At 44.5% G+C, this 21,445-nt stretch overlaps 1 protein-coding gene across 1 annotated transcript in view; it reads left to right on the forward strand.

The window, feature by feature from the left end:
- CCDC180 (coiled-coil domain containing 180) overlaps positions 1 to 21,445 on the forward strand; it is a 60,675-nt gene that overhangs the window by 23,593 nt on the left and 15,637 nt on the right. Inside the window, exons 18-31 of the mRNA XM_042913554.1 lie at positions 940 to 979; positions 1,107 to 1,603; positions 2,853 to 3,082; positions 6,637 to 6,812; positions 8,186 to 8,366; positions 9,314 to 9,460; positions 10,112 to 10,256; positions 10,672 to 10,788; positions 14,417 to 14,515; positions 16,534 to 16,653; positions 18,267 to 18,439; positions 18,609 to 18,664; positions 18,783 to 18,861; positions 20,462 to 20,539. Coding sequence (XP_042769488.1) covers positions 940 to 979; positions 1,107 to 1,603; positions 2,853 to 3,082; positions 6,637 to 6,812; positions 8,186 to 8,366; positions 9,314 to 9,460; positions 10,112 to 10,256; positions 10,672 to 10,788; positions 14,417 to 14,515; positions 16,534 to 16,653; positions 18,267 to 18,439; positions 18,609 to 18,664; positions 18,783 to 18,861; positions 20,462 to 20,539 — 2,138 coding nt within the window. The remainder of the gene's footprint in view (positions 1 to 939; positions 980 to 1,106; positions 1,604 to 2,852; positions 3,083 to 6,636; positions 6,813 to 8,185; positions 8,367 to 9,313; positions 9,461 to 10,111; positions 10,257 to 10,671; positions 10,789 to 14,416; positions 14,516 to 16,533; positions 16,654 to 18,266; positions 18,440 to 18,608; positions 18,665 to 18,782; positions 18,862 to 20,461; positions 20,540 to 21,445) is intronic.

The following is a 21,445-nucleotide window of genomic DNA, read 5'->3' on the forward strand; positions in this document are numbered from 1 at the left end:
ACAGTGTCTTACACATGATTCAGACACAATGAATGCTCCCTGGGTAAATGTATGAATACCTGGAATGTCCTGGTCCAACACTCCTAGAGTTTGTCTTTTTCCCACACACCCAGCCGGAGTCTTGTATGGCCAGACCTGAAAATACTTGTGGTTAACACTGAAACTAGATGAGGCTTTCTCATATATACAGGGTCCCCAGATCCTCAGAGAATCCTTCCTCTCTGGATGGAGCTCTGTTCCACTTGTTAGTAAATGCTTCATATGGTACCTGGGTTAAGGTGGAGCTCAAGTTATACAAGGGTGGGCTTACCATCTGCACTTTGAGATCAGTCTGGTTGCCTGGGTTAAAGTTTAGGTGCCATTAGGATCTCCGTGTCACAAGGGAGGACACTGAGTCCCGTGGGGCTTAAGGAACTTGGCCAGGGTAACTCAGCTTGAAAGGAGCTGGGATTCAAATCCAGACTGCAAACTCTACAGCCCACACTGTGTCATGTTATCGACATTATCCACAACACAGTACATTCGTGACTTCATTCAGAATTTATAGGGTTAATGAAGGGGTTCCCAGGTCATGTAAATTATGTTCATTCTGTATGTTCACATCCAGCACTGGGAGCAGCAGATTCCTTTCCGCCTGTTTGCATCTCTCAATTTATACTTTCTTGCTCTTTGCCCCAGATCACTACCAAAATGTCAGAATGAGAGTTTATTTATTAACACCTATTGTGTGATAAAAAGATTTGCTAGCCTGCTTGGGATTAAAGAAAACTGATTCCCTGGTTTGGGAATACTCTGATTATCCCAGTGAAATAAGTAATCAAGGCCTGTATCAGATGAAGGGGAGGGATGGGTCCTTTTACTTAAAAGAGATGCCCTTAGAAGTGGCGTTCTGGGAAAGGCAGTGCTTCTCACTCAGTGTCCTGTGTTTTTTCTTTGTAGACCTTGGATGGGGAAGTCATTTTCAAACTCAGGGAACCAGGTAACACTATTATAATTCAAGTCTGATCCTCTCTGACTTCACTCTGTACATTTGTTGGCCAGCTGGCCCAATCCAGGTGACCTTGGTAACATTTTTTTCCTTGTGCTTTGGGGTTGGTCATCAACAGAAGCACAGGAAAAGCTCTTCCAGGAGAGTATGAGAAAACGGAGGAGTAAACAGAGAGCTAAAGTGGAAATGAGCAGAAGTGAGGACAGTGAAAGCGCAGGAACAAGTTCATCCAGGCTAGCGGAAGAGATGGAAGGAGAAGATCAAGACATCGAGTCTTCCTTAAATGAAGAGATGGCAGCGAGCCAGCAGGAACAATCTGCACTGAGCGACGAGATGGATGAGTCCAGAGAGGAGTCTATTCAGGGGTTAGAAGAAATGCAAGTTAAAAGAGACAGCTCCTTAAAACCATCCCAGAACCAGGAAAATGTGATGGTTCAAGAAGAGGAGACAGAGGAGGAAGAGGAGAAAAAGAAGGAGAAGGAGAAGAGGAGGAAGAAAAAGAAGAAGGAAGAGGAAGAGGAGGAGGAGGAAGAGGAGGAACATGAAGTGGAAGAAAAGCAGGAGGAGGAGGAGGAGGAGGAAAAGGAAGAACATGAGAGTTTATCTATGGATGAGGTAGGCCAACAATGGATTCATTCCTGTGTATGGAGAAAGTGTGCTAGGCTCTCTGTCCATATCCCTAGTACAAGCTGGAGTCCCCAGTGGTGCAGTCTCTGTGGGGATTTACACATGTGTGCACATCTTTTACTTCCACCAACAGGGATCCAATTCTTATCTGATAACAATGCTTTTAAAAATTTACCTTCTTCTCCTAACATCTTACCCTGCAACTTACTCTGAACTCACCCGTGAACTGTATGACTTCCCTTGTCCATTTTTGGTCATCTCTTTCCCGGCTCCTCTTTACAGTACAGACCAACCTAGTCTCTCCATTCCTCCTCTTTTCCCATTCTCTTGTTGTGTAGCACAAAAGATCCACATCCAAGTCAGCAGATAGAGCTCTCCTTGGAGTGCAGGGAAGTGACCCTCATATTAATAAATCTTGAATGTAACTTGAATGCCATAATTGCAAAATTGAAAAAGACCCTTTTCCTATATTGCTGTGGAGAATTGGCATACTTGTTTTGCAACAGGGATCCCAAATTCAAATGCCCACAGGCATGTAATAGGAAGAGGTCTGGAGACCCAAGTGTAAAGTAGTGACAAGTGATGAGAACTATTATTGTCTTAGTCCCTTGGAGCTTCTATAACAGAATACCATAGACTGGGCAGCTTATAAACAACAAAAATTTATTTCTCACAATTCTAGAGGCTAGGAAGTCAAGATCAGGGTTCTGGCAGATTTGGTGTGCAGTGAGGGCCCACTTCCTGGTTCATAGAGAGCCAGCCATCTTCTCACTGTGTTTCTGTGGAAGGAGCAAGGGAGCATTCCAGGGTCTCTTTTATAAGGGCACTAATCCCATTCATGAGGCCTCTGCCCTCCTGACCTAATCACCTCCAAAAAGCTCACCTCCAAATACCAACACATTGGGGATATGAATTTTGGAGAGCATCCAATATTCAGTCTATGGAAACTAGGCAGTCATTACTCAGCTCCAGACAATAATGCCACGTGGGAATGGAGAGACTCAGAATTGCCAGATTTTCTGATTTTTAAGAGAAATCAGAAATCTAGACTATTTGTAGAATTTCCCATTTTGAAAGCACTATATGGGCAAAAAATAATTATAGGCGGGATTTCACCCACAGATCCATAACCCTGATATCAAGGATATAGTCTGGGTTGGATATCAAGGATATATCCTGGGTTGGGTCCCCAGGTATGTGTGATGATGTCAAGTCTAAAGTCTTGTTTTCTGCATAGGCCGAAGCCCAGGAAGAGCATCTGGGGGAGATCTCCTGTGAAGACATGGAGTCCTTCACAACCTCCAGCGGACACACTTATTTTGTCTTTCTACCCCTGGAACAAGAAGAAGAGAGTTTCAAAAGGCCCAATTCCAACCTTTCTACCATTCTCATCAATGACACTTCCAGTGCCAACCTCCTAGACCAAGTGATAATTCCATCCAGACTAGTTTTAGGAATTAAGAAGCAGTGAGTAGAAACCCTTTATTCTCATTCTCTTGTCCTGAGTTTTATTAACAAGGTGAGGTATTATAACAAAAGATTGGACTAGTTTCAGCTGGAAAAAGAAAATGTGTAGGTAACTGAAGGTAGAGATGAGAAACAAACAAACAAAAATAACAAATTTCCAGTAATTATTTGTAGTTACAGATATCTTCTGTGAGAGTGACCCCCTTCACCTGTCCAATGATGCCTTGCTGGCTTGGGCCTTGTACATAAGAAATAGTGCTTTCTCTGCAAGATATTTCTGGGATTCTAACCTGGCATATATGTAACCTTAGGGTTTCCCTCCCTCCCTCCCTTTCTTCCTTCCTTCCTTCCTTCCTTCCTTCCTTCCTTCCTTTCTTTCTTTTTTTGGGGGGGGGGTAATTATATAACTATAGATGCTAGGTATATCAGTATGGTATTTGGCTCTGATTATATGACACATTAATTGCAGACAACTAGAAAATTGAAAAAGTACAAGGAAAAATATAAAAATGACCCATAATTCTCCCACTGAGAATTTACCTCCCCTAACTCCCAAGTTTCTGGGAGTGAATTTGGACCAAATGTGGAAATTTACAATTGGCTTTAGGATAGCATTTCCACTGCACTCCTGACTCTATGATATCATCGCAGGACTTACCAGACAGAGATCACCTGATTAGTCTATCTCCTATGTGTATACATGGGCATGGAGTAGAAGGAGTTAAGTCAGGCTTTTGGAGTCTTCTCTTTCACCTCAGCATCATCTCACCTTGAAAACATCTCTTGACTTGAAACTCATCCTTTCTCATTCCTCTGCCACAGTCCATTTTCTGTTCTCCCCTTAAAGAAGAAAAGCAAGGATCACCACCAGAGCTAATATGCATTGAGAGGACTTAATACTCTCAATAACTATGACAGGGGTACAATAATTAGCCTACTTTACAGATGAAGAAACTGAAGCTTAGTTAGTAGCTTGGATAAGATCTCTGGGATAGGAAGTGGTTAGATCTAGGATATGAATCTAGACCATGTGATTCCAGAGTTTTGAAAGAAACACTATGCCATCTGGCCTTGCTACTAACCAGAAAAAAAAAAAAAATTGGATCAAACTGATTGTATTTGCATGTTGAAGGATACAATACTGACAAGTATGGAAATCATGAATGTACAGCTCAATGAATTATCCAAAGGGAACACACCTGGTAACCAGCACCCCCAAGAAATAGAACATTACCAACTCTCCAGGAGCCCCCTTATGTACCCATCTCAAGTCATTGACCTCTCTTCCCCAAGGACAGCAAATATTCTAACTTATGAAGTAGTTTTGCTTATTTTAGAACTTTATTTAAATGGAATCATACAAAATGCATTCTTTTATGTCAGGATTCTTTCCTTATGTTTGTAAAATTCATATGTATTTTTTAAAATTTATTTATTTAAATTCAAGTTAGTTAACATACAGTGTAGTATTGGTTTCAGGAGTAGAACCCAGTGAATCATTATTTATATATAACACCCGGTGCTCATCCCAAAAAGTGTCCTCCTTAATGTCCATCACCCATTTAGCCCACCCCCCAACCACCTCCTCTCCAGTAACCCTCAGTTTGTTCTCTGCATTTAAGAGTCTCTTATGGTTTGCCTCCCTTTCTGTTTTTAATCTTATTTTTCCTTCCCTTCCCATATGTTCATCTGTTCTGTTTCTTAAATTCCACATATGAGTGACATCATATGTAGTTTTGAATGTGGGGTTAGCTCATTTTTATTCCTGTATAGTATTCCATTATAAAAATACATAACCCATTTTATTTATCCATTCTACTACTGATGCACATTTGGCTTGTTTTTCACTGGGGAATGGAACAATGCCACTCTGAACATTCTTGTATAAGTCTTTTGGTGAACATACGGCTACATTTCTGTTAGATATATAACTGAGAGTGGAATTGTTGAGAGATAGGGTAATATGTGTGTCCCTCTTGAGGAGATACAACCAAAAGATACCACCAAAGAGTTTTCAAAAGCGATTTTGTTTTAACAGTTTACAACAGTGTGTGAGGGTTCCAGTTGCTCCACATCCTCATCGACACTTGATTATTGTCAGCAGTTTTTGTTTTAGCCATTCTGGTGTATGTGTAGTAGTGTTGAACATTTGGTTGTCTTTCTTGAAATGTCTAGTCAAATCTTCTGCCCATTTTTTTTTCCTGGTGGGTTGTCAATCTTTTCTCTTATCAATTTATGTGAGAAAGTTACCTATCCTAGATATGAGGCGTTTGTTAGGTAAATACCTGGCAAATGTTTATCCCTCTCTTTGCTTGCCTTTTTTTACTTTCTTAAGGTATCTTTTGATAGAAAGAAATTCTTATTTGTAATAAGGTCCTTTTCATCAACCTTTTTCATTAGGGTTAGTGTACTTTCTTTCTTATCTAAGAAATTTTTGCTTGCCCCAAGGTCATGAAAATATCCTCCTATGGTATTTACTACAAATGTTATTGTTTTACATTTCCACATTTATATGTAAAATCCACCTGGGATTAATTTGTGAGATAGGAGTCAGATTCATTTCCTACCATATGGATAATCACTTGACCCCAGAAGACTCCCCTCTCCCCATGGCTCTGCCACACCTCCTTTCTGTTTTTCTGTGTATCTATTCTTGCATTACTGCCTCACCCTGCCTGATTACTACAGTTTTATATCAAGTCTTAATATCTGGTAGAGTATGTTCTCCAATTTTGGTCTTCTCCTCAACTATCTTTGGCCATTTGCATTTCTACATAAACTTGAGATCAGCTCACTGGTGTCTATAAGAAGATGTCTCCTGAGATTTTTATTGTTATTGCATTGAATCTATAGATAAATCTGGGGACAACCAACACCTTAACAACACATAGCCTTCTTAACAATACATACATTTTGAAAAGGAAAAAGTGATAAATTGGGGAAAGTATTTGCAACTCACATTGCAGTCAAATGACCTCACGTTCCTAATATATAAGGAGCTCCCATATAAAGAGATTGAAAAGAAAAAGAGCATCTTCACAACAGAGAAATGGGCAAAATATATTAATGCATAGTATGCAGAAAAAGGAATTATATAGTCTTAAACATATGACAATATGCCCAGTTTTGGTCATAACATGACAAAATTGTCAAATTCAAAAGTTCGGCAATACACTGCAAGGCGGCGGAGAAATAGGAACAGACTGCCTTGCCAGGAAAGCAGTCAAGCCATATCTTCAAGAACCACATATGTATTTTAGCCTTTGAGTCAACAATTCCAGTTCAGGGAATTTATCCTACAGGAATGCTTCTACGCTTGACTTATATACAAGGTTATTCACTGCAGCCTTTTTTGAAGAACAAATGGTTGGAAACCATAAAGTGTCTGCCAGAAGGGGATCTGGTTAAATGAATGATGGTCCATCCAGACAAAAGAATATCATGTAGTTAGGAAATAAAATAAGAAGTGAAAGAGGGAAATGCTTTATATAACAATATGGAAGCTCTCTCTGTGGCCACTGCTACTGGCTGACCCTCACTGGTTTCTCCCTCAGACTTCGAGCTGGTTTTTTTGAGCACCTAGAGAAGTGGTTTGACCAACGTGTCCTCAAAACCCAGGTCACTGTGGCCACCAAGATTGATGAGCTGGACTCAGAACTAGAGCTGCATCTGCACCTACACAAGCCAAGAGCTGAGTACATTGAAAAGGACATCCACAATGTCAGAGCAGGTACAGACCCATCCTGGGAAAGGCCACCCTGCCCCAGACAGCTGGTGTCTGTGCCACCACAGTTCTGCGTTCATTAGGTGCCCCTGTGTGAGGGTTCCATCTCCAAGGCTGGCAGAGAAGGTACCCACATTTGAGATTTTTAAAAAATTTTCTTTTAAAAACAGGACTTTTAGATGCTAAAATGAAGAGTATTGTCATGCTTTAGCAGTGTGAATCTCAGATCTGCTCACACACCTGTCAGATATATACCTGCATAGCAGATGCTTCCTGTAGCTCAGGAATCAGAGCTATCAGGCTCAACCTCTCTAGCTATGTGACTCTGAACAGGTTACCTGACCTCTCTGATCCCTCCCTTGCTTGCAGAAGGGGATATTGTTGGTGGTAATCAACTCTCCCTGGAATGGTACAGTGAGGAATCTTGAGCAAGTGGTAGGCATTAATTTCAGCTTATAGTTTATAACTTAAAAAGAGGTGCCATTTCTCTCTTAGGCAGAGGTCCCCATTAGGGGGTGGCATACTTTTAGTTGGATCCTCAATGACCCTGTTTGGTTTTCACTTATGTCACAATTCAAGCTTCTTCATAGACCCTTCCAGCTCCCAGAGAGACCACACATGGTCCGACCCAAACTCTTCCTGCCTGGAGCAGTGACAAACTCTTCCTGCCTGGCCTGGAGTCCCAATGCTTGTGGCCTTGGGAGACCTGCTTGGCTTTGGAACCTCATTGTCTTCATTTAGAAAATATGTGCATTAAAACTAAATATAAATTGAGATGCTCTATTTCTTGCTCTTCCCTGGCTCCCTGACCCAATGCGTGATCGGGAGATCAAGGTCAGAGAAACAATGCCCCAGAGTCACTGCACTCATTCTTGGCATGGCTGGGATGACAGAATTTTCACCACTGTGGGTAGTAGGGAGGTAGGGTGGACTGACCTGGGGCTATCTGTCAGTTTTAAAGGCCTATGATGGAGGCTTTGAAGCCAAATCTTGTTTCTGTTTACTCCACCGTAGAAGTCTGTTGGAATTCAAGCTCCTGGAAAGAGTAGTCACTGATTTAAAGCAATAAACTCTGACTGCCCAGTGTTGTGCTGGTTGTTTTCTCCAGAGCCTCTCACCACAACCCCTGCCCTTCCCAACATGTCCACCCATCCCACCTGTTCCCAGGTGTCTCCACCAGCAGAGACCTCCCTTCACACAGCCTGGACAGCCTCTTCTCTAGTTAGACACCCAGGGGCAGTGTCAGATTGGCCTCTCTGAGATCTGCACCCATTCCCAAGCTAACCCCTGGCACGGACAGCTGTCACTGTCTGGGAGGGGAACGTCCTGAGGTGACTTGGGATCCCAGAGGGCCTCAGCTCTCCTTCATTTTTTTCCAGCTGAGCTCTTGCTTCATCAAGAGCAGCTGGACAGCCACTGTGCTGGGGTGATCGAGACGCTGAGGAAGGAGAGGCTGATGTTCTACCGGTTCCAAGAAGAGCAAAACATAAAGAGCAAAAACTTCCGCCGCAAGATTTACGACATGGAGCATATCTTCTTGAATGCCACAAAGAGCCAGAGGTATGGCCCTGGGAGTCTCCGCTCTGGCCCCATAGCCCTAGAATCTCAGCCAGGTGGCTGCTTTCAAAGGAGTGGTTCCTCCCTGGTGGATAAAAGAGTCCATTTGCCAGGCCCCACAGCAACCTTCTCTTTTCAGCTCTTCAGCTCTCCTCTCCACACAAGTGAGTCTAACTGTATGAACTCTCTTTCCGGGGGCAGGGGGCTGGGGGCTGGGTGAGCAGCTAGGGAGAAAAGGGCACACATGTTCAGGATGCAGGGATGCTACTAACCTGCCCTGAAACATCTGTGCTGGGAGAGACCACTTCCATCAAGGGAAATCGGGACGAACTTCCTGCAGGAGGCCTCCTGGTCTGAGATGGAGGAAGGTGAAGAGGAGACAGAATTTTTCCCTTCAGCAAGGAGCACTGGCCCAGCTCGAGGTGGGGATATGCTCACGGCAGAGCAAAGGGCTCCAAGGAAGCCATTCAGGGATTTTAGATGGAGGCCCTTGCGTGCTTAGGGAGACCTCAGGTAACAGGTGAGGAGCCCTCACAGGTGTCTGGACAGCGGTCAGATACACAAGAGATCGCTGGTTAGGGTGGACTTAAAGGTGAAGAGGGAACTTGCAGGGTGTTCCCTCAGGAGAACACCAGGCGCAGGAGTGAGAGAGAAAGTTTGTGCTGCAGGGAGGAGCCAGATCAGTTGGACCTAGGAATTCCTTTAGTAATTTGATGGCAAGGGCCAGAGAGAGGAGAGGGATGTCCTCTGACCCAGCACACTGAGAGCTCCGCACTGTGCCCTGCACACACTGGCATTCTGAGCTTCCTTCAAAGCCTCTTTTTCTACCCAGAAGAACATGGCAGTGGTTCTGGTAGCCCCACAGATGGGCACCGCAGTGGAGCTCAAGCAGTGCCCCCAGGCTGCCCTGCCATGCCCACGTCATCATCCTGCCCTCCTGTGTCTCCCAGGCTGGTTACTCTCAGCAGCACACTCCACCAGGAGCTGCTCAGCTACATCGACGTCGTGCAGGTGTCCCTGCGCAGCTTCCGCCAGTACTTGGAGGAGAACCTGGGCAAGCTTCACTACGCCAACATCGAGTTCATCAAGCACTGCAGGTGGGAGCCAGCGTCGGGGCCTCTGTGGACACTGGGCTTTCTCTATCGAGAAGTGGTCTTGTTTCCCCTCCATTTTTTGTTGTGACAAAATATATAGGACGTACAACTGTCCATTTTAACCATTTTCAGGTGTACAGTTCAGTGGCATTAAGTACAATCACATTGTTGTGCAACCATCACCACGATCCATCTCCAAAATTTTTCGTCTTTATACACTGAAACTCTGAACGCATTAAACACTAACTCCTATTCTCCTCCCCCTGGCCCCCAACAGCCACAATTCCATTTTCTGTCTCCATGAATTTCACTTCTCTACGTACCTCGTATAAGTGAAATCACACAATATTTGTCCTTTTGTGTGTCTGGCCTATTTCAGTTAACATAGTGTCTTCAACACTCACCCATGTGACGTGTCAGAATTTCATTCCTTCCGAATACTGTTCCATTTTGTGTACATACCACATATTGTTTCTCTGTTCATCCCTTGAAGGACTTTTGGGTTATTTCACTGCTTCTATCTTTGAACGACCTGCATTCATTTTTCTATGATCTTAAACTTTTAATCTAAAGCCTTGTCGACCACAGGATTTGGAATGGGTGGGAAGTTTCATGTCTGATCAGTGGCTTTTCTTTCTCCCAAACTATTTTCAGATTGTTTTCTGATGGAGGCAACTTTTCTGCTGAAGAAATTGACTCACTGTGTCATCGACTGGAGAAGGAAGCTTCTCGAATAGAGTTTGTTGAAAGTTTAATCATGATCAACATGGAGAAGATGGAGAATGAATACCTGGACCAGGTTGGGGAGCCCTGCCCCTGACCTCCAGCCAGGCATCCGGGGCGCCCTTGTACTTTGCCTGATGAGCCCTGCCAAGCCCCCTTTCCAAAAAATTGAGCCTGTCCCCCTCTGCTTCCAAAGTTCATACGTTCCAAGTAAACCTCCCTCCTTTACTTTTTTTAAAAAAAGGATCAGTTTCTAATTTTGTTTTAATGTTTATTTATTTTTGAGAGAGACAGAGACAGAGTGTGAGTGGGGGAGGGGCAGAGAGCGAGGGAGACACAGAGTCCAAAGCAGGCTTCAGGCTCTGAGCTGCCAGCACAGACGCAGGCTCGAACTCACAAACTGTGAGATCATGACCTGAGCCAAAGTTTGATGCTTAACTGACTGAGCCACCCAGGCGGCCCCCTCCTTTACTTTTTATATTTCTCTACAGGCCAATGATGTCATCAATAAGTTTGAAAGCAAATTTCATAACCTGTCTGTGGACCTTATTTTCATAGAGAAAATCCAGCGGTTGCTGACAAATCTACAAGTGAACATCAAGAGCGAGGTAGGACAGATTCACTTTTTACCTGGTAGATGTTTATCTCTGTCTCTCACACACACACACACACACACACACACCTGCATGCCAGGCACTGTCCCAAGTGCTGGGGATACCACTGTGGGCTCTCCCCCATGAAACTTAAATTCCAGCCAGGAAGACAGAGATTAAATCACAGTAGCCTCTAGGATTCATTGAGTTATTACGCACCATGCATCCTGATAACTGACTTATTTTGATTAGCAATGTTAGTCCTCACAAGAACTGTAGGAGGCAAGTACTGTTTTATTCCTACTTTAGAGATAAAGAAACTGAGGCTGAGAATAATTAAGTGACTTAGATAAGAACACAGAGCTCTTAAATGGTAGAGCCAAAATGTGAACCTAGCTCAGGGGTGCCTGGGTGGCTCAGTTGGTTAAGCATCTGACTTTGGCCCAGGTCATGATCTTGGGGTTTGTGGGTTCAAGCCCCATGTGAGGCTCTGTGCTCAGAGCCTGGAGCCCATTTCAGATACTGTGTCTCCCTCTCTCTCTGCCCCTCCCCTGCTTGTGCTCTGTGTCGCTCCCTCTCAAAAATAAACATTAAAAAAATTGTTTTTAAATTTCAAAATGTGAACCCAGGTCAATGATCTCAAATAAACAACCTAACTGTAAACCTCAAGGAACTAGGAATAAAAAAACAAAGTTAGCAGAATGAAGGAAATAACAAAGATCAGATCAGAAATCAATGGAATAGAGACCAGAAAAACTATAGAAAGGATCAATGAAGCTAGAGCTGGTTTTTCAAAGATAAACAAAATGGACAAACCTTTAGCCAGACTAAGAAAAAAAAGAGATAAGACTCAAATAAAGTCAGAAATGAAAGACATTGCAACTAATACCACAGAAATACCAGAATCATGAGACTATTACCAATTATATATGCCAACACATTAGATAACCTGGAAGAAATGGATAAGTTTGTAGAAATATATCTACCAAGATTGAATCATGAACAAATAGGAAATCTGAATAGACCAATTGGTCAATTACTTTTTCTGTGTCTATTGTACTGATCAAATGATTTTTATTTTTATTCTATTAATGTGGTGTTACATTGATTGATTTGCATTTGTAGAACCATCCTCCTTGCATCGCAGAGGTAAATGCCACTTGATCATGGTATACAATGCTTTTAATGTGCTGTTGAATTTCATGTGCTAATATTTTGTTGAGGATTTTTGCATCTATATTCTCCCTTCCAAGTACTAACCAGGCCCGACCCTGCTTAGCTTCCGAGATCAGACGAGATCGGGCGCGTTCAGGGTGGTATGGCCGTAGACTTTGCATCTATATTCTTAAGGGATATTGGTCTGTAGTTTCCTTGTAGTGTTCTATTTTGTTTTTTTTTTAAGAGAGAGAGAGGGCGCAAGTGAGCAATGGAGAGGGAGAGAGAGAGAGAAAATCCCTGGAGGGGCAGAGAGAGGGGGGAGGGGAAGGGAGAGAAAGAGAGAAACAGAGAGAGGGAGGGTGGGAGAGAGAGAAACAGGGCTCACCCAAAAATGGAACTCGTGTTCACCCAAAGCGGGGCTTATGCTCACTGGAAGTAGGGCTTGTGCTACCTGAAGCAGGGCACGAGCTCATCCTATGTGGGGCTTAAGCTCATGAGCTATGAGATCATGATCTGAGCCCGAGTCAGATGCTTAACCAACTGAGCCACCCAGGCACCCTCTTTGTAGTGTTCTTACCTGACTTTGGCGGCAGGGTAGTGATGGCTTTGTAATATGAGTTTGGGAACATTCCCTCCTATTCTATTTTTTGGAAGAGCTTGAGAAGAATTGGTGTGAAGTTTTCTTTAAATGTTTGGTAGAATTCACCCATGAAACCATCAGGTCCTGAGCTTTTCTTTGTCAGGAGGGTTTTGATTACTAATCCAATCTCCTATTATTTTGCAATATATACACATGTCAAATTATGCAAATTATACCTTTATAATAAGGTATACGTTGTATACCTTAAACTTACATAATGTTACATGTCAATTATATCTCAATAAAGCCAGGAAAGACTTTGAATTATTTTTAGGCTTTTTTCTATGCATATAAAGATTTTATATATACATTATATTATATAATATATAAAAGATATACACACACACATATACATACACACACACAAAATCCAGCCTCTTTCTATTTTATACAATTTTGTAAGCTATATAATCTTTAAAGATTATTTGAAAACACTATTGTTCTGGCTTCCCTCTCCTGAATGTGTTGCCATTTTTACTTAGCCAATCCTTTTTGGAGAAATAGTTGTTGGATTTCACTTATTATCCCAGTGATATGATAAATACCCTTGCACAGGGAACTCTGATTATGTCTGTAAGGTATCTCCCAGAGCTAGAATTACTGGGGTAGAGCATGAATGTTTTAAGGCTTCACATGTTTCCAGGTGGCTTTTACAGACAACTCATCACCAGCTGGTCATGAGTGTGTTCTTCCTCATACCCTCAACCACTACTGTGGGTTGTCGATTTTATTTTTAAACCTTATCTGTTTGACAGTAAAAAAACAAAACAAAACAAAAACTTAAAATTTTTTTTTAATGTTTATTTAATTTTGAGAGAGACAGAGACAAAATGCCAGTGGGTTGGGGCAGAGAGAGAGGGAGGCACAGAATCTGAAGCAGGCTCCAGGCTCTGAGCTGTCAGCACAGAGCCTGACGCGGGGCTTGAACTCACAAGCTGTGAGATCATGACCTGAGCTGAAGTCGGACACTTAACCGACTGAGCCACCCAGGCACCCCTAAAACAAAAACTTTTACATTTGCATTGATCTAGTTTCTGATAACATTGTGCATCTCCCCCCACCAATTTCATTTTTCCAATATTTAATTCATCTCTTAGATAATGTTTTGCTGAATATGTTGCTGATCAAAGCAAGTATTCTAGAACAGGAACCCTCTTGCACTGTTGTTGGGAATGCAAACTGGTGCAGCTGCTCTGGAAAACAGTGTGGAGGTTCCTCAAAAAATTAAAAATAGATCTACCCTATGACCCAGCAATAGCACTGCTAGGAATTTACCCAAGGGATACAGGAGTGCTGATGCCTAGGGGCACTTGTACCCCAATGTTTATAGAAGCACTTCCTACAATAGCCAAATTATGGAAAGAGCCTAAATGTCCATCAACTGATGAATGGATAAAGAAATTGTGATTTATATACACAATGGAATACTACGTGGCAATGAGAAAGAATGAAATACGGCCTTTTGTAGCAACGTGGATGGAACTGGAGAGTGTGATGCTAAGTGAAATAAACCATACAAAGAAAGATACCATATGTTTTCACTCTTATGTGGATCCTGAGAAACTTAACAGAAGACCATGGGGTAGGGGAAGAAAAAAAAAAAAAGAGGTTAGAGAGGGAGGGAGCCAAAACATAAGAGACTCTTAAAAACTGAGAACAAACTGAGAGTTGATGGGGGGTGGGAGGGAGGGGAAGGTGGGTGATGGGTATTGAGGAGGGCACCTGTGGGGATGAGCACTGGGTGTTGTATGGAAACCAATTTGACAATAAATTTCATATTTAAAAAATAATAAATAAAAAAATAAGTATTCTAGAAACAAACCTTGGAAGTTCTGGTTTTTCTAGGTTGCAAAATCCAATCTGCAAACAGATGGATTGAATTCGTCTCTGGAACAGCTTCAAAGGAAAATAGAAATGTGTCGAAACTCAAAGGGAGATAAAAAAGTAAGTATTCAGTATTTGCTAAGCTATGAATAGTAAAGATGCCATTATACAAGAATCAAACTGAAAGTAAATTTACATCTGTCATCAAGATTTCTCCAGCTCCAGAGGGGCCTCTGAGCCTTCCTACTTAACCCCTGTTGGACCCATTGGAATTAAGGAAGAGAAGAGAAAACAGCCACCTTCTCTCGCCCCCAGCCCCTCCCTGGCAAGCATGTAGAGTCCAGTGAACGTGGGGCTTCAGTCTGATCTCACTCCCCTGCTGATGTCACCAGGCTTCCCTCCCTGTAATTGGAACTCAGCCCTAGAGGAAAAACAGAAGCAGGCAGGACTCTGCCTTCTGAACAACCACTTTTTGTTTGATTTTTCATTTGCTCATTTTGATCATTGCACATGAACTGGTTACTACTGTTTTCTACGATTACTACTGGTTAAAATGTCCAAATTAGAGCAGTGTGGATCAGCACATCAGGTCTCTGGATGTTTACGTTGTTTACATGCTTGTTTTTCTGCCACCAGCACACATCTCTGTCCCCTGTTCCACATCTGTCCCGGCCTCCCCAGGCAATCTTTTCCCAACAGCTCGACCAGGCACTCGAGAACCAGATGTCTCAACTGGAGGTTTCTTGAATGGGATGTTCCTTCCTCACCAAGCTTTGTCTTTTCTCTTCCGTTTCAGTGACTGAGTTGAGGTTTCATGTTTGTTAGCACTGAGAGGACATTTAGTCTCTATGCTTTTTCTTGCATAGTAACACATGCTTCTTGAGAAAAGTTCAAACATCCACAAAGCACTAAGTGAATACACATCCCTCATATTATTCTCATTTTTTTGCAGAGCCCCTGTGACCTCTGTGTTTTCATGCAGTTATTTCTGCATGACCCCTGGGGAACAGGGGGAAACCAGCTTAATCTGCCATGACTTCTTTATCAGTCCCTTTAGGGACAGCTCTGCCTCTCCAGAGCAGAAACATTTGCTCTCCTGCATTTCCTCACCTCTCCAACCCCCTCACTGCCCTCTTCTTGTGGTATCAGAGTGTTGGACAGGGGAAGGTTTTCACAGCCTTCTGGCCAGGTCAGAGGAACTTGAACTTGGGTGGGCAGGCAATCCTGTGTTGATGGAGGAGACTGGTTGGACACTTCTGCAAAACAGTGATCAGGAGATGGGAACGATGCATCAGTTGCATGGTGAAGGCAGTGGGGACCATGGACAGGTGTGGCCAGGGTCACATGCTCAGTGCCACATACATGGAGGGGCTTCAGGTTGCTGTGTGCAGAAAGGTAGGGAGGGAGGGAGGAGTGAGGCAGCGTGTCATAACTGAAGCACAGAGAATTGTGGCCTGGACAAGGTACCACCAGGGACACCTTCCAGTTCCAGAGTTGAGTAGAGGGGGAATGGTTAGGACTCAGAATGCACTAGAAATGAAGGAAGCAGAAGAGGCCAAGGCACCTCCTGGCCTGGGTCATATACATAGGTCAGTGAACAATGCAGGGGACCAAGTGTGAGGACTGACAAGTGATGTGTGGGTACACGTAAAGGTGAACGTCCTTACACGTTCTTTCCTGCACACCTGGGGGCAGGGTGTGTGGGGTTGCTGCTTGAGGGGGTGTGTATCTGACCTTGTTGTGGAAATGGTTAGATCACTTTCCAGAAAGGCTGTGGTCATTTCACTCACACACAACGTGTCCATTTGGGGCCAAACATTTCCTTCTAAGAGCGTCAAAGCTAGAAGAGATTCCAAGGAACATTCTGTGTCCCACCACACAGATGGGGAGACCAAGTTGAGCTAACTCAAATCATTTGCCCAGAATGAACCCATAAAACCAGGACTAGAACTCCTGATGCCCCGTCAGTGAAAGATTTGCTGCCCCACTGCAGTTGCCCGAGAGAGCCAGCCAGCACTGCCCACTCTCCTAGGGCCCTCCCTGCAAGTGAGGGGCCTCCATCGAATCCAGAGGCCTGTGGTTCAGATGGAGGCAGGCGGCCCTCCTGCAGCTTGCTTCCTGCAGCTCTCTTCTCCTAGGTGGTGGCCACGGATGACCTCCTTGGCTTGGTCCGGACTTGGAAAGAAAAACTGGGCCAGAGGATTCAGTACCTGAATTGCAGGCTGGACATCGTATACACGACTCAAGTTGTCTTTACTGTAAGGAACAGACAGTAGAGGAAGGGAATGGGAAGTGGGGAAGGGTGGGTGAGCTGTCACGGCTGGGCTCTCAGGAGACCTGCAGAGCTCAGTAGAGCCTAAGGGAAGAGACAGCTCCCAGGGTCCTGCTGAACACCAGGCCTACCAGGTTGCCTTGGAAAGACCATAGGCTGTGCAGTCAGATCTGGGATTCAAATCCCAAATAGTCCACTTCCCTGCCATCTTAGGAGATTCCTCACTCCTGGCACCATCTCCTCACCTTCACCAAGACCTACCAGCTGCCAGCTCTCAGGCTACCCTTGCCTTTCAGCCTTTTCCTTCCCACCCATGCGCATAAGCAACCACTGGCTTCTCCCCACCCCACCTCCACCAACCTCTTCCTGCCCACATGGCTGCCCTTTTCCTCTCACGTTCCCTCATGATCCACTCCCTGAACTACAGCCAGACATAATGTTGGAGAAGGTCAGTCTGACTGTGCCACTCTCCTGATCACTCAGGGTGAAATCCACATCCTTCAACTGAGCCTTCACAGCAGCCTCTTTGGTCTGCCCTCCATGGTCTCTTCATTTCTCACCCCCACTCCCACCCAAAAGACATCACTTCCCACTGGGCCTTCTCTCACAGACCACAGTGATGTCTCCATTTTTAGGGGCTGTCTCTCCAGACTGTGTACCCCAAGAGGGCAGAGCTTCTGTCACCCCCACCCTGCACTCAGCCCCTCACATCAGATTTTGAACACCAGAGACACTCAACCAACTTCCAGGAGTGTGTGACATAGAACAATATGGGAATAAGTGGACATCCCTCAAGTTCTGCTCTCACTGCCATGTTTTGAACCAGTCCTTCCTTCTATGGGGAGGCGCTTCCCACCATGCCACCAATACTAACCCTCCATCATACCACCAGCATCATACCACCTGCGCCCTTCAAGAAAGAACTCTGGAGTCCAGCTAGGGTCCTTCCCTCTTATAGTCCACTGCTGAGACAAGACTCAAATAAAATAGGGAATAGCCTAACTAAGCCCTCATTGCGGGCCACTACTCCTACCCTTTCTCTAAGGTCCGACTTGTAGGGCCTGTTGGCCACTCACTTGTCCACACATTCATTCATTCATTCATTCATTCACCCATTTTAAGAACACTGCCTGGACACATCTATGGGCTGGCCTTGTAAATCCACGACCCTCAGCCTCATGGAAGACTTTGGAACTTTTCCTTCATAGCATTGGTCACAATTTTGACTAGACGTTTATTTGTAGAAGTGCATGTTAAATGTTTGTCTCTCTGACTAGACTGTAAGCCCTATAAAAACAAAGATCACATGTTACCTCTCCACCCTGTGTCCCAGGACCCAGCCAGAGCCTTGCAGAAAGCAGGTACTTGGGAAATATTTTTGAAAGCCACATGCACGTATAAATGAATGAATGAATGACTCTCTAAAGGAGATATGACCATTACCATTTTTTAGAAGGAAAATACAGACTCAGAGAATCAGGCAGCTAGCCTCCCACTGCAGCCCCTGGGCAAGGTGGTATTGGAACATGAACCCAGCTGCCTTCATCCCTAGTATGTAGACTGGGCCCACACACTCAGGCTCTTCTCTTGGGCCTGCAGGATGACATCATGATCGATATGGAGGTGGAGAGTGACATCCTGGTGTCTTCAGAAGTCCTTGAAGAGGAAGCCAAGGTAGACTTGGTCACCCCTGAGTCCTTTGCCCAGCCGAGCCGCATGGGGAAGTCCATGATTGAAGACCCAGCTGTGGAAGTGGTCAAGAAGATCCTGCAGTGAGTGGCCATGGGGTGTACATGGCCTCAGTTTCCTCTTCTAAAATGGGCCTCATAATAGGACACATTCACATGGTATTATGTGCTAACTGGGATGGTACCCAATGCCTGCCCTGAGCTGTCCTCATGGTCACTGGGGAAAAGCTCATATCCTTTCCTTTGGTTTCAGACTTCCCAACTCAAAATGCTCAACCCAGCAATGCGACAAAGATCGGTTCCAGACAGGTAGAGACAAACAGGCCTGTGGGTCTTGGGGCACTGGCGGTGGGAAAGCCAGTGTTGCCACCTGGTCCATCCTCACCTTGGGTCCTCTGTTCTTGTCCTGGGTGCTCATCACCCAAAGGCTTGAAGCGACACCGGAACCGGGGAGAACATGTCGTGAGAAAGGCCCTGTCCAGTGCCAGTGCCACTTCAACAACGAGGTAGGTCTGCTGGGCTGCTGAGGATCTCCCCTTCCCAGATGCCTTCCCTGTCCCCCTAGACATAGGCCAGAGACCACCCTGTCCATTTATCAGACTGTCCTCGGAAAGTACCACCTGTACTCACAGCTCTGAGACCCCAATGGACCCAGTGAGAAGTTTGCTCTGAAGCTGGTGTTAGTCAGCTCTGTGCTCATTCCTGCTGAGTGATGCAGCTCACACAGCCTCCCACCTTGAGAGCCCATCTGGGCATTCAGTGGTTTTCCATGGTCACAACTGGTAGATCCCAGCCCTCCTCCCATGCCCATTCTTCCCAGTCAAAAAGAGGGACATTGGAGATAGCTTTCTCTCCAGGAGAAATCCTGAGCCTCTGCATCCTGGCCAGGCACTCTGCCCATTATGCCCTTGTAGGGGTCATTAGACTCATTACTCAGTGAATGTGGGCCCACAGTGACACTGATTCAACAGAAGGCAAGTAACAGAGCCAGTGGCTGAACTGACTTTTGGGTCCTCTGTGAGCCCTCATTTATATGGTTTGATTCCTGGTTTTGAGGAAGTAGCAGTGAGGCAGTTCCTGCTTTGCATACCTCCAAAAGGTCCATGAACATGAATGCCATTTGCAACGTGGAAATAAACCTAAGACAAACCAAATGAGAAAAGCAAAGGCTATTTACTCGGAGCTTGGTACAGCAAGGGAGTCAGCCATCATTACTTATGTTTTAGCAGAGACTCAAAGGCAGACAAGAGTGAAAAACTGTATAGTGGAGAAAAGGAAGGCTTTAAGTGTGCCTTTATTGGAGGCTGTTGATGTGGGGAAGCTGGAGGCAGGCCAACTAGCAGCAGGGCATTCTATGTGATTATTTAGGGGTGTGTACTTGACTTTCCCTGATTGGTTCTAAGTTGCAAGCAGGGACAAAATTCAGGGAAGCTGTCAGTTAGTCATCAAGTCCCGGCCATTTGGAGATGATTGTTACAGGAGTTATTGTTTGGCATTCTGGATTGCCACTAGAGATGACAATATGGCTTCCTCCAGATCTGACTTCTATCAGGCTGGCTTCCCGAGTTGTTTATTATAGACAAGGAATTGGTTTCCTGGGCACGTTGCTGCAGGTTCTGGGTCAGAGTTCTGTATTTTTGTACAGTCCAGCTATTGCCCATCTGTATATTCAGTCTCTCAGTGGTTACAAAATGAAGTCCATGTTGCTGGGGCTGTCTGATGTTGCATGGGACATGCTTACACTAAAAATTATTTGCTTCTTATATGGAATTCAAGTTTAACTGGGCACATTGTATTTTTGTTTGAAAAGCACCTCAACCTGTTTTTCTTTGGGTCCTCCCCACAGGAAAGCAAGGATATGAATTTCTGGCCCCTTGCCCCTTCCCAGGGGCCTTGGGTCAGTTTTAGCAATAAGGACTTGACCCCCACGATAAGCATCTCCAAAGCTTTGAGGAGTAGGGAAGTATCTTGAAGGATTCAGGCCCATACATGGGGGTCACGGTGTCCCACAGGCAGATGCAGGGCCTCCAGCAAGTTAGGTGGGGCTCCCACAGACCTGCCTGTCTACCCCAGCCTCCAGAACACTGATCCACCTTTGTCCCACAGCATCACACGGTACTCCAAGCCCAACCGAATGGACAGAAAGTACCAGGTGCTCGGGGAGAAGCCACCGCCACCAGCTGAGTAAGTGGCACCTTTTCCTTTAAGTCCATTTTAACTTGTTGTCTCTGTGAAGGGGGTGGCTAAATCTGACACAGCTGAGGGGAAAATAAGAAGTGGGGGGGCAGAGCAGGAGAGATTTGCAAGGGGAAAGATGAGGGTCAAGGTCAGTTTGTCTCATCCCATTTCACCTAAATTTGTTGAGAGACATTTTCACCAAAATTTCACATTTTCTAAGTTAAGCTTTTTGGGGTAGTGGGAAGCACACCTCTTTCAAGTCTGGGATTTGTTTGTGGGTTTTTTTCTTCAATTTTTTAATGCCTCACCTCCCTCTTTCCTCTTTCCCTTTATTTTAATTTCATTTATTAAAACAAACTCTGTTCCACTTAATGGCTGCATTTCAAGCAAATAAGCAACTTCAGAAAATTGAAAGCAATCAAAGAGACTCAGAGATACCCTCTCCCCCTTAATCAGGGAACTCACCATCAGCCTTTTTGCCCCACTGGTCTTATCTCTGGGGTTTGTGAAGTTTGCAAAGAAGGGTGGTTTTCAGGGCACCTGGGCGGCTTAGTTGGTTAAGTGTCTGACTTTGACTCAGGTCATGATCTCATGGCTCATGGGTTCAAGCCCCATGTCAAGTTTTGAACTGACATCGGAGAGCGTGCTTCGGATCCTCTGTCTCCCTCTCTCTCTGTCATTCTCCCAGCTCTCTCTCTAAGAAATAAATAAACATTAAAAAATAAAGAAAAGAAGAGTGACTTCAGGACCTAGAAGTTGGGTCCAAGTCAGCAGCTAGATGCTCCCTTGTCCCATTCAAAAAAAGGCATTCCTCGTCATCAAAATCTTGACTTTCAACTTTTTATAGTTCTGTCATTTTATCACATGTGTATATTCATGTAACTATCACCACAATCAAGAAACAGAACTGTT

Source organism: Panthera leo, chromosome D4, assembly GCF_018350215.1.
Source record: "Panthera leo isolate Ple1 chromosome D4, P.leo_Ple1_pat1.1, whole genome shotgun sequence".
Lineage (NCBI taxonomy): Eukaryota > Metazoa > Chordata > Mammalia > Carnivora > Felidae > Panthera > Panthera leo.